Below are 14,321 nucleotides of genomic sequence, written 5' to 3'. Positions count from 1 at the left end.
GGAATAGGTGAAGATGATTAAGAAGTAAAAACCTTCAGGTATAAAATAAGTAAGCCACAGGGACATGATATACAGCATAATGAATACATTCAATAATATTGTAATAATTTTGTAATGGGACAGATGGTTACTAGACTAATCATGGTGATCATTTCGTAATGTATGCAAATGTCAAATCACTATGTAGCAAACCTGAAACTGATATAATATTGTATGTCAACTATATTTCAATTTAACATAATAATAAAAATAAAAAATAAGTAAATGTATGGAACAAAATGCCACTAAAAATACAAAGAGAAAATGGAAATCCACTGTAATGTGGGAGACTTCAACTCTAATAAATGAGGTAGAGACAAGAGTAAAAATGAAGATAATTCATTTATTACAATTAAGAAGTTCAAGAAAGTTATTTTTTTAGAATTTTCTATGAACAAAAACAGAATACACATTTTTTTCAAATAGGCAACTTTCAAAAAAAACACCATGAATTAAGCTACAAAGAAAATCCCTAAAGTTTTCCAAAAAAAAAAAAATCCAAAAATTTTTCCAAAATAAAACCTATACTGTTACCAAATATAAGGTATATACTGTTACTCAAATATAAGGTGTCCAGAGGAAAAAATGACATCATAAATAAATTTAAGACATTAAGAAAAAAAAATGAAGAAGACTAAAAATAAACTAAATAAATGTACTCAGTATATAAAAGAATGGCAAATTTAACTCAGGAATTAGAAAGCAGGAGTTAATAAAGATAAAAACAGAAATTAAGTAATTTTAAAAATTAACAGTAATCTTAATTACCAAAAGAAATCTTTACAGAGAATAAAATAGAAGAAGTCAGATTTGTAAAATTTAGGCTAAAAAAAAAAAAAGACACATTTTCCTAATGCCATTCATTTGTTGACTCTTTTCTACTTTGCAGAATTTATTGAATTTTTCTTTTTTCTTTTGATCCATTTTTGTGAATGTTCCATAGATATTTGAAAGGTGTGTGTTAGTTGTATATAAAGTCCTATACACCAAATCAAGTTGCAAACTGTCCATTTTTGTCCAGGGTGGTCAACAAATAATAAATAAAAACAAAAACTGCTCTATTTTGAGGTCTTCTATAATATGCCTTAAACCAACTTTCCTAAGTTGAATTCCAACCAATATTAAGTGTGAATTTTCCACTCCTATTACATAAGTCTCTTTATCACCTCCCATATTTATTTTTCCTCCCTGATTTTTCCCATTCTTATTTCCCACTAGGGCAATCCGTAATTAACATGAAACTAACACTACCTAGTGCTAGATTTCATTCCAGAGTAGTTTCCCTAGAGAACCCAACTTATGACCCATGAGTGAGGATCTGAAGGAAGAGTGTTGTGTTGAACTCTAGTAGTTTGTTTTATGTTATTCTCATCTCCTAAATAGGCATGCAATTATTAGAATCAGAGACTATTTCTTTTATTTCTTTTCTAGTTCTATGAAGCATATGACAATGTGGGAATACAGAACAGTTACCTAATAAATATTGATGATCAAATGGCTGACATGAAACTCATGATATTATATAAATACTACATAAGAACTTGTTTTAAAACTCTGCTCTAGATTTCAGCTTTACCTTTTTCAAATTTTGGAAAACTAAAATAAAATCATGATTTTATCTAGCCACCTAGAAGGTATCTCTAAGTTTGATATCAAATTTATGGATCATGAGTTGAACATTCTCTGTAATATCATGTACAGCATGTATTTAATAGCCCCAAGAGGCCAAGAGCAAACAAGTTCTAGAAATCATTATTATCCACATATTTTATTTACAAGGCACTCAATCCTTTCTTTTTAATCATCAAGATGTAAGAGATTTTATCCTTCTCTTATTGGACAAATATTTATTAGATGCATTAAAATTTCTCACCAGGTTCTCAAATGTCAGCAATTCATGATCTTTTCAAAAAATATTTATTAAGCAATTACTACATCCCTGGCACTGTGCTAAGCAGTGGGGAATATAAATATTAATAAGACATCATTCCTCTACTCACAAAACTCATCATCTGCTAGGGAAAGGAAGATACATAAACAAATGTATTAAACTCAAGATCTAATTGAATTCCAGCACTGGCCATCATTTTTCACAAGAGGTCTTACTTGGAAAGGGCAATTACTAGGGGGAGGTGGTCATGAGAAACAAGCTCAAGTTATAAGTCTTCTAATTCTTGTTTCTCTTGAACATAGACAAGTTATACAGCTTAATGGAAGAGCAGTTTGCTGCTTTACAAAGGGCATAATAATTTCTAAACTATTTGCTCTACAAGGCAATCTGGTCCTAATAATAAAATGTGCAGATAAGCATGCTAACTACTGCAAATATAAGGCGTTAGTATTAAGCCAGTACCTAGCACAATGCCTCACACAGACTAGATTTAACAAATATTTATTAAATTTAATGAGTATGGGGGCGGAGTCAAGATGGCAGTGTGGGAAGAGGTGGAGTTTGCATCTCCCCACAACTAGGGTGCCTGCCAGGGGGGACCGCGACGCCCAAGGAGATTGGAGGAACCCCGAAGCGAACCATGTACCAGCTCCACTGTTGGAAGCCTCAGCCCAAACAACCAGTAAAACAGGAACACAATCCCACTCATCAAAAAAAAAGAGACAGCAAAAAATATGTCACAGATGAAGGAGCAAGGTAAAATCCTACAAGACAAAATAAATGAAGAGGAAATAGGCAATCTACCTGGAAAAAGAATTCAGAGTAATGATAGTAAAGATGATCCAAATCTCAGAAATAGAATGGAGGCACAGATTGAGAAAATACAAGAAATGTTAAACAAAGATCTAGAAGAACTAAAGAACAAACAGAGATGAACAACACAATAACTGGAATGAAAAATACACTAGAAGGAATCAAAAACAGAATAACTGAGGCAGAAGAACGAATAAGTGAGCTGGAAGACAAAATGGTGGAAATAACTGCCAAGGAGCAGAATAAAGAAAAACGAATGAAAAGAATTGAAGACAATCTCAGAGACCTCTGGGACAACACTAAACGCACCAACATTTCAATTATAGGGGTCCCAGAAGAAGAGAAAAAGAAAGGGTCTGAGAAAATATTTGAAGAGATTCCCTAACATGGGAAAGGAAGTAGTCACCCAAGTCCAGGAAGCACAGAGAGTCCCATACAGGATAAACCCAAGGAGAAAATCACCTAGAAACATATTAATCAAACTAACAAAAATTAAATTCAAAGAAAAAATATTAAAAGCAGCAACAGAAAAACAAAAATTAACATACAAAGGAATTCCCATAAGGGTATCAGCTGATTTTTTTTGTCTGTAGTAATACCTTTCCCAATGAGTTCCATACTTTTTATTCTCTCATATTGTTGTGTCATCTCAACTTAAAGAACTCCCTTTAGCATTTCTTGTAAGGTAGGAATATGAGTGATGAACTCCTTCAGCTTTTGATTGTCTGAGAAAGCCTTTACCTTCCCTTCATTTTTGAATGACAGTTTGCCAGGCACTGTATTGTTGGTTGGCAGATTTTTTCTTTCAGCACTTTGAATATATCACCACATTCGTCACTGGCCTGCATAGTTTCTGCTGAAAAATACATTGATAATCTTATGGGGGAAGGGAGGGTCCCCATGTATGTAGCAAGTCATTTTTCTCTTGCTGCTTTCAAATTTCTCTTAGTCATTAAGTTTGACAATTTGATTATAATGTGTCTTGGTGTGGGTCTCTCCAGGTTTTTTTGTTGGGTTTTTTTTTTGGTGTTTTTTAGACTTCCTGGATGATGTCTATTTTCTTCCTTGGTTTGGAAAATTTCCAAACATTATTTCTTTGAATAAGCTTTCTGCTCCCTTCTTTTCTCTTCTTCTGGAACTCTTATAATGCATACATATCCACATGATAATACACATATGCATAAGTTTCTTAAGCTGATTTCACTCTTTCTTTTTTTTCTTTGCTCCTCTGACTGTATGATTTCCACTGACTTGTCTTTGAGTTTACTGATCCTTTCTTTCCTCTGTTTGATCTAGTCTGAGCTAAACTCCATCTATTGATTTTTTTTCCCATTCAATTGTATTGTTCAGCTCTATGATTATTTTTTAACATTTTGTCTTTGTTAAAATTCTTACTTTGTTCACAAATTGCTCTCCTGACCTCAATGAGCACCTTCCTGTTCATTATTTTGAATTATCTGTTGGGTAAATCACATATCTCTATTTTATTAGGGTCCATTTCTGGAGAGTTAGTTTGTTCTTTTATTTGGAACATATTTCCCTGTTTTTTTCTTGACTCTCTCTGTGTTTTTCTGTGCGTTAGATAAAATAGCCACCTCTCCCAGTTGAGACACTGGCCTCAAGTGGGTGATGAACCCCAATAATCAGCCCATCCAGCTACTCCAGATGCTTCTCAAATGTTTTTGCTAGTCTAACTTGAAAAGTTGTGACACTAGATGTGCAGCATAACCCCTTCCAGGGAGACACTAGTAGCTGGGCTTTACTGCTGGAGCAAGCCTGGGAAAGGCGTTGTAGGAAGAGGCTCCGCTCACTCAAAACTGCCACTTTGTTCTGTGTAGACCCCAGGAAAGTAGAGAATGCATGGCTCCATCAGCTCCCAGAGGCAGGTGAGTGAGAAGCTAGATCTTCAGGCAGTAGTCAGAAAAGTCTACTGTACTAGATGTGTAGTCCGACTCCTTCCAAGAAGAAGATGGTGACTCGGTTACTTAACTGGAGCTAGCCAGAGGAAAAGCCATGGGAAGTGCCCACACACAGGTTCAAATGCCTCGGAGACTAGTGATTGCCTGTCCCATCAGCTCCCAAAGACAGCTGAGTTAGAAGTCAGACCCTGGTCAGCAACTGGAAAATTTAGTAGGTAAATGTGCATTCTAACCCCTTCCAAGAAGAAGCTGGAAGCTGGGCTTTATTGCCTGCTCATTCTGAACTGAGCCAGGGGAAAAAGCTATAGGAATTGCTTGAAAACTACCTCTTTGTTCTCTATGGTCCCAAGGGACTAGCAGATATAGGTCCCTGTCAGCTGCCAAAGATAGGCAAGCTAGTAGACATTCCCTCTGGTAGCAGCCATAAAAGTTGGGGTGTTAGATATGTATCAAAACCTTTTATCCTCAAGGAGAAGCTGGGAGATGGGGGATCCCCCTCAACTGTATGATGCTGTGCTAAGAATGGAGTTTAGGGTGAGAGTGTACCTCAGTTTTTAACTAACTGTTTTGAGGTGGGCATTTTCTTAGTTGACCAACATGGAGGAATTGCTCAACTCGTTTCTGGATTTCAGAGGCAACTGATACATGTGTAGTTGTTTGTAGAGGGAAGAGTCGGGAGCCTCCTATTCTGCCATCTTGCTGAGAATAAAGCTATCCCTATTTCCTTTTTAAAATATTCTTTTTGCCTTTGTTGTTCTTCAGTTTCATTACAATATGTGTAGATGTGGGTATCTTTCTATATATCTTGCTTGGGAATTATTAGATTTTTTAGCTATGGAGATTGCTATCTTCCATTAGTTCCAGGAAATTCTTAGTATATTTTTATGCTTTTCTTCTTCTGTATCTTATATCAGAATATTTTAGAACTCGTCACACCATTCTCCATGTATCTTAACTGCTTTTACAAAAAAATCTTATTTTGTGCCTCTGTGGTGCATTGCAAGTAACCTCTTCAAACACATCTTTCAGATCATTAATTTGCTATCTAACCTCCTGTTTTGCCTAACCATTGGATTTTTCACAATTGTTTTTCATTTTAGATAGTTCTGCCTGGTCAATTTTGATAGTCTTTTCTTCCTTCATCATACTCCTCATACTCTACTGAGTAGATGAGGAAATAATATATATTAAGCATACTAATTTACATCTAATATCTTACTGTTTCAACATCTGCAGTATTTGCAGATCTGATTCTACAGTTTGCTCTTTCTACAAAATTTCATTCATGTTGGCTTGCTTATTTGTGTGTCTTGTGAGAACTTATTACCCTTGGAGTTGTATGAGAATTTTTTGTGGACTTAGTGTATGGTGTAGAGAGAATCTGAGTTTACTTCTGGCAGTTACTTGGAGATATTGCCAAGACAGGACAATTTTAAATTTTCAGTTAAAGTCTTAGAGGCTACACAGATAATATGACTTTTGACCCAAAGTCCAGATGAGAACAGACTTATAGTTAGAAAATTTCCAAGATGTTCTGTATATTTTTCTGACCTACCCATGGCCAATTTAAGCCAGCCAAGTTTTCCTACTATCTCCTGCTATAGAGGCTAGTGTTTTTCTTGTTTATCCAATGAGGTGGTCAAATAAAAGGATTCTCAGATTCATGTAAGGGTCTCATGTGACTTTCCAGCTGACAAGCTTTGTCTTCTGTCCTCAGTTCATGTTCTTCCAAAATCCAAGCTACAGGCAATAATGAAGAACAAATTCCCCATATCGCCTAGCACAATGCTAGTGCTGGCATGCTAGTTTGGATTTGTGCTCTTTGTACCTGGCTAGCCCTAACAAATTTCCCTAATTCACCTATCAGATTATCCATGTAGTTAAAAATATTTTATCCATTATTTTTAGTTTTTCTAATTCACTATATTTCTAAAAACCAAACCATTTTTCATATTAAATTGCTTCTAGATATCACTGATGCCTATTTTCCTTTACCTCCTAAATGCTAATTTGATTAATAGAGGTCCTGTTTTCTCCTTCAGGTGAAAACAAAAGAATATAAGGACTGCATACCTCAAAACTATTACTCTTAGTAAAAGACAGCATAGATTGGCAGTTACAGGGAAACTAAACTAAGGCTAGATAGCCACTGAGAAAAGATTTTTTTTTCTCTTTGTGCTCCCTTATCACAGAAAGGTATCTGAGCAGCATATCACTCAGATATTTTCCTTGTGGTTTCCCTCACTTTAAATTTGCATCCCAGTTAAAAGTTAGATAAAGTAGAATACAAACTCCCAGTACGTACACTACAAGTTGGAGAAAGGAGAAAAAACACGGGTAAAGGGAAAATGCTCTTCACTCCATTGTTGCAAAACGATAGGCACCATTCCTATATTCATTCTTTCCTTCCTTCATTCATTCATCGATATTTACCTAGCATTTACTATGTATAGAGCATTGTTCTAGGTGTTGGGGATACAACACTGAATAAAGGAATATATGAATGATGACCATAAATGAATATATAAAAAGAAGATAAGAAAATAAACATGACAGCTCTTTGAAAATGACAAAATACTACAAAACTCCTTTGTTATTATCATCATTATCACAAGAGGATCTGGATAATTCTGTGGACTACGATTATGAAAGCTGTGTTTTCCTTCCAAACAAGAGCAAATATACCTTAGTAGACTAGCCAGCAATTTTCACTGGCAAAGTTTCTCACTTAAAGATATTTTCATAATTCTGTTAATCCATAGTTGGGACACTTCTCAACTCTCATTCAGTCACAAATGCAAAAGAACACTCTAAAATTCACATTAGCTTTTCCAATAAAGAAATTGATTTAGCCCATACAGTGTTCTAATTCAACTTCTATTTTCTCCAACAATAAATCTCAGGTTTCATTTCAACAACCAGACATGGACCAGAATGAAAGATTTAATGATGCTTCAGCTTGGTAGTTGTTGAGTAAGTGCTCTGATACATTTCTACACTATAACATTTAATGAGACTTACTCCCAACAGAGTATTTACTACATCAGTTTATTTCACAGTATTATATTTGCAGAAGCAAGATAGAGCAAAGGTTATTTTGGATCCTTTACCAATAAGCTTCCTGTAAGTAAAGAAAAGTGCAACCATTTAATTTACAAAATCATTTAAAAAGGCTAAATGCTCAATAAATTCTGCTTTATCTAGTTCAGACAACCTCAGAAGCTATTGTAACTTGCATATAAAAATGTATGTAAATTTCAGGCATTTTGTACCAGCTTTCTATCCCTAACTGACTGGAACTGAATTTCAAAGGTTGTTGAGACAGTATTCGGATTTCTGGATAATATCTTTGAAACTCCCTCCTGCCTTGATAAGAAGAAGGGAGTCAGCAACTTATCTTACAAAAGGGAAGACTCTATCACTATACCTATGCCCACTCCCATCAAAACTACACCCATACACACACGCAGACACACAAAGACACACACAGACACACACTTTCTCCTCCTCTCCAACCACTGCCATTTCTTGTCTGCAGCAGCCACTTTCAACTAAAGTGAGAAAAGAGAAGTCCCTGAAGGAAGACAACTTCAAAATATTCTATCTTCTTCTAAAATCCTAAGAATATAGAAAAAGGTGTCTGAGATAAACCGGACCTCTTATACAAGCATCACCTGATACAATTCTGTTTAGTACTATGAAAAATGTGATACACAATCCCATCTACCCACTCTTGCAAATTTCACCTCACAATACTAGTCACTCCTCATACACAGACTACTTCTACTTAAATAACCCAGGTACCCAAAAAATAATTTTTCACTAAAAAGTTATGCCATCTTTTGGACTGGGTTACATATATAATTTCTCTGATAGTTCCAATAAACTAAGAATCGTAGAACAAGTTTTGTTGAATTTTGATTAACCACATTAAGCTCTACCTGTGAGAATTCAGTATAATACAGAAGTTGGAAATATCTTCTAGACCAGACATACTAGATTCACATCCTGGTTACTACCACTCACTAGCCTTCTGACTTGAGCAAGTTAAAAAGCATACATAAGTCTCAGTTTTATTTTCTGTAAAACAAACAAGAAAAAAACATATATGGACACTGTAACAATTAAGTGATAAATTTATGTTAAGTGTTTAGCTATCAAGAAATGTTACATATTAATGTATGGGGGACCTAATGTTCTGCTAGTATCACTGGTATAAAATTAGTTAGAAACATAATCTTGCCCACAGTGTGTTTTCAATCTTACTGTGAAGACAGAATGCTCATCTAATAGACAAGTTTACTGAGTACTCATTACACAGGGCAAACATTTACATGATGGGGTATTATTAAAGAATCACCACTAATTTTCTACCTTAGTTAGACAAATAGGTGCTAAGATTTTCACATAAATGCTAATAATTAGGAAGTTAACAGATTTTTTCATTGATGCCAAAAATTAGGAATTTAATAATGTTAGGTTAGAAATGAAGAAACCTGTTTAAGACATGTAACTAAAGGAAAAGCATATGGAAAGGCTATTCTAAACTTAAATGAATTAGATATCTAATAAGTTTATTGTGACAGTAATAATGTTAAGAACATATAGGAATTATAGGTTATGTGTTTATTTTTTTAAGTTATCAGTAAAACTTTAGTAATTTTAATTGTGTTGATTTCTTGATTATGGAAGAATCTTCTGCCAAATAGTCACCTCCACAACAAATAGTGAAAGCTAAGATTTATTGAGCACTTACTATGTGCCAGTCACTGCTATGAGCATTTTTACATGTATTATTAATTCACTGACACAGACAACACTAAGATATAGGTCCTATTATTATCCTCAATTTATAGGTAAGAAAACTGAGAGTTCAATAAAATAGCTTGCTTAAGGTCACACGGGCAGTATCCACCAGACCTGGGATAGGAACTCAGGCATCTGAGCTCCTGATCCCTTATCTTTAAGCATTACACCGTGTTGTCTTCCATTAAGCAAGTACTTATCTGACTTGGATAACCAATGATCTTTGACATCATACTGGAATGTCTAACAAATCTCTCAACTCAACATGTTGAAAATTGAGTTGCTGATCTTCCTCTCAAAAATGGCTTCACCCACAGTCTTCCCCATCATAGTTGATAAAAACTTAATCCATCCAGTTGCTCAAGCCAAAAAACAAACAACAACAACAAAAAACCCTTGTAATTATCTGTGGTAGACACAGAGGTTTACTGCCCACATCCCCCTTCCAGGCAGGACTTGTTGCCTACCTGTGGAGGGTGAGGCCAGCAGATGGCCCCCCAGCTGTCAGTTCTTTCAGGGTCTGCAGCAGCTGCAGAGGGCTTATCCCCAGCCCCCCTGCCTACAGGTAAGACCCTTCCCAGGGTAGGGTGACCTGCTTCCAGTGATTGAAAGAGGCCTGGGCCTGGCTATTTCTTGAGGTTACCACTCTCTCCAGAGCTCCCTACTCATTGGTGGCTTTGTGGGTCTGGCTCACAGGTAGACTTCTTCCTCTGCTCAGTCCTGCTCCCTTCCTCTCCCCTCACACATGTTGATTCCTAATAACACCTTGTATCCCAAATTCTGTCCAGTGTGTGCTTCTAGAGGAGCTAACCTGCAACACCAGCCATGACTCTTCCCTTTTCACTTACACCCCACAACCATTTTGTCAAATCCGGTTGGCTCTACTTACAAAATTTAGCCTTAATATGCACTAGCCACCCTAGTCCAAACTAAAATGTGAGGAGTTCAAGAGAGCAGCACTCAATTGTATCCCAAGCATAAAGAACAGCGCCAAAAATAAGTATTTGTGGAATGAATAAATCCTACATTTCATAAATTGATCTGTGTAAAATAAAGTCATCATTTCAATGTAATTAGCAATCCCAATTTAAATGCATTGGCTTCCTTGGCAGAGATGTAAAGGAATCAGAAGTTTACTGATGGAATAGTGTCCTGCTATTCAATTCTTTGGAAAACACAGACAATGATAGAGACTGATTAGGTCACTGGATTTTTATTTACTCATACTCTGAACTCCAACCCAAGGATCTGAGAACACCCATCTATTAATTTTCATATTGGTACATCAAATCACATTTTAATTTTCTCTCAACTTACCTCAAGCTCATCAAGGGCACTTCCCAGGGTTGCTGCCTGAGGTTCTGGTGGGACTAACACATTCTGGATGCCTTGCGAAGCATTTGAAATTACATTGAGGGCATTCTGAATTTCTTCACAAACTGTGTCCTTGCTGGCTTTGAGGGAAGCGACATCAGAATGTTCCAAACAAGCTGAACAAATTGAATGCAATATGGGGGAGTTCTCCTTCAATGAGGCCCGGGCACCTGCAATTTCATCCCTCTGGTTTGGAGATTTTAGGTCCTGAGGAAAGAAATAAAAAGAGAGGTTATGGAAGAAAGATTTATGCCAAGAAACTCCATTTTTCTGCCAATATAAATGAAAAGATAATAGACACTAGGAATTCATAACGATAAGTTAAAATAAAGGGCATAAATTATTTCTATACTCCTACTGATTCTGTTAAAATTTCTGTAATAGGAAAGCTAAGCCATAGCAAATAAAGGTCACAATGGTACAGATGTGTGGTAACTGAGTAACTCTTACATTTGTCAGTCATATACTTATAAGTCAGAAAAATACTTTGGCTTTCACATTATGAAGTGAATTATAAGACAGCCTGAATTACAAGGATGCTGATTACTTATTTGCATAGATGGTGATGATTGCATTGAACCTTTTTGTTAAAACTACACCAATTAAGTTAAGAATACTAAATTAAACATCCCACCATTCAGCTATCTTCCACTCTTTTTCAGAAATACTTGCTAATAAGTTAATCCTGGATTTTTCTTTCTTTAACATTTATTCAAACAAATAGTTAGTGAGCATTTAGTATATGCTAGCCCTTGTGCTTAGATGTCAAGTGCACAGAAGTGAACAATTCTGAAAGGACCTTGTTCTCCTGAAGCTTATGTTCTTGTTTGAGGGGGAGGGGGCCTAAAGACAAACAGATAAACTAGGTAAAACCAATACATAAGACAATTTCAGGTAATGAAAAATGCTATCGAGAAAACACAACACTGACTGACTTGAGAAGAGAAGCTCTTTAGCTTGGGTGGTCAGAGAAGATATTTCCTCAGAGATGACATTTGCAATAAATATAAATGAAAAGCATTTCAAACAGTGGGAGGAGAGGAAAGAGAAAGTCCTATATAAGTGACAACTGGTTAAAACTAGCTCAATATACAGTGAAAAACCCTGGCAAGTACTCCTTTAACCAAGAGATGAATGTTAACATCATCAGTGATGTCACATGGCTAGCGAGTGCTCCTTGATATGTTGTGACAAGACGAGTACTCCATCTGTCTGGAATTCTCTCCAAAAGCCCACAGTCTCAGTCTAATCATGAGGAAAACAACAAACAAAACCAGACTGGGGAAAATCCTACATGATACCTGGACTGTATCCGTCAAGACTGTTAAGGTCACAAAAAACAAACAGACTGACTGATAAACTGTCACAGACCAGAGGAAACTGGGGAGACATGATAACTAAATGCAGCATAGAACCCTGGATCAGATCCTGGAACAGAAAAAAAGACATTAATGGGAAAACTGATGAATTCCAAAAAAAGCCCAGAGTTTAGTTAATAGTAATGCATCAATGTTTGTTCATTGTGGCTAATGTAAGACATTAACAATGAAGGAAATCAGAAGAAAAGTGGATGGGAAATTTCTGTACTATCATTGCAACCTTTCTGGAAATCTAAAATTATTAATATAAATAAAAAGTTTATTTTAAAGAAAACTAATTCAAGCGAACTTAACAATAACTTATGCATTCCACATACAATATCTCATGTAATCCTTATAACAACTCATGATACATATTATTCTCCCTTTTAAAGATGAGAAAACTGATATCTACAGAGACTGAGTTCATGAGCCAACTGACAAAGCTAAATGGTGGCATTTCTTGCATTGTAACCCAAGTCAGTGCAACTGCTAAGCCATGATCCTAACAGCTATGTTATACTCTTTCCTGTGTGGGAAGGATTTCTCTTATTTGCTACTACACAAGGATGTGAGGACCTGTGTTGTATAATGACTTATAATTTATAAAGTGCTTCTGGATAGTATCTCACTGACCATCACAACACCCTTTAAGGCAATAAGGCTGGTGTTATTAGCCCCATTTTAACTAAATGAGTATTTAGTCTAAGGAGATTAAAAGGCTGATAAAAGAACAGATGTAAACCTAAGTCTTCTGATGGCAAATCCCATGACTCTGCTACCTTCGGATAATGTTACCTGAGGTTAATAAATGGCAGCACTACTATATTTTTAGCTCCTTCCTTTCTGAAAATAAAGGCTGTCTGCTACTTCATGCAGGATTTGGGGGTAATTAACTGTTTTACAAGATGTAGGGAAGACAGAAGTAGCTGTCTACCCACTGTTCTTAGCTAGGACATGGAAGCAACCTAAGTGTCCATGGACAGAGGAATGGATAAAGAAGTTGTGGCACATATATACAATGGAATATTACTCAGCCATAAAAAGAAACAAAATTGAGTTATTTGTAATGAGGTGGATGGACCTAGAGTCTGTCATACAGAGTGAAGTAAGTCAGAAAGAGAAAAACAAATACCGTATGCTAACACATATATACGGAATCTAAAAAACAAAACAGAAAGGTTCTGAAGAATATAGGGGCAGGACAGGAATAAAGACGCAGACGTAGAGAATGGACTTAAGGACACGGGGAGGGGGAAGGGTAAGTTGGGATGAAGTGAGAGAGTGGCATGGACTTCTATATACTACCAAATGTAAAATAAATAGCTAGTGGGAAGCAGCCGCATAGCACAGGCAGATCAGCTCGGTGCTTTGTGACCACCTAGAGGGGTGGGATAGGGAGGGTGGGAGGGAGACTCAAGAGGGAGGAGATACGGGGATATACGTATATGTATAGCTGATTCACTTTGTTATACAATAGAAACTAACACAAAATTGTAAAGCAATTATACTCCAATAAAGATGTTAAAAAAATAAATGAATAAAGGACATCTGCCAAAAAAAGGAAAACAGCATGTGCAAAGGACTGAGGCATAACAGAGCAAGGAGTATGCATGCTACTGCAGGTGGCACTACAAGTATAGGGACGCTAAGCAGGAATGGTGATGAATCCAGCTAGAAACGCAGGCAGATGCCATGTTAAGGAACTGCGAGAGAAACAAGCTCAGATGTGTACTTTCAAAGATTGCTCTAGCAGTGACCATTTAGTGATTAGAGAGAATGAAATTTCAGTCAGGGAGACCAGGCAATAATCCAGGTAAAAGACAATGAGTGCCTGAACGCTGAACACTATTGCTAGGCTGTAGTAGGATGGATCCAGAAATATTTAGGAGGTAAAAACAGTAAGACTCTGTGATACTTAGATGGAAGGGGGTGGAGGTATCTAGAAGCATCTAGAAAATTGTTTTCACCATTGTGCACATCGTGATGCATTCAGCCAGATGGAGAATACAGAATGAATAATGCATTTGGAAGAGAAAGGTAAAGTACTTTTTGTCATCTGTGAAATGTGAGATGCCAGCATAATATCCAAATTAAAATATACTATACATGGATCTAGAC

The 14,321-nt window shown here is 36.2% G+C and overlaps 1 protein-coding gene across 1 annotated transcript in view; it reads right to left on the bottom strand.

Moving 5' to 3' along the window:
* Window positions 1–14,321, bottom strand: part of CTNNA3 (catenin alpha 3) — a 1,614,209-nt gene that overhangs the window by 1,198,471 nt on the left and 401,417 nt on the right. Inside the window, exon 6 of the mRNA XM_060034928.1 lies at window positions 10,786–11,049. Coding sequence (XP_059890911.1) covers window positions 10,786–11,049 — 264 coding nt within the window. The remainder of the gene's footprint in view (window positions 1–10,785; window positions 11,050–14,321) is intronic.

Source organism: Delphinus delphis, chromosome 16, assembly GCF_949987515.2.
Source record: "Delphinus delphis chromosome 16, mDelDel1.2, whole genome shotgun sequence".
NCBI classification, from domain to species: Eukaryota; Metazoa; Chordata; class Mammalia; order Artiodactyla; family Delphinidae; genus Delphinus; species Delphinus delphis.
Note: the sequence above shows the minus strand (reverse complement) of the source record. Positions and strands in the feature narration are given on the sequence as shown.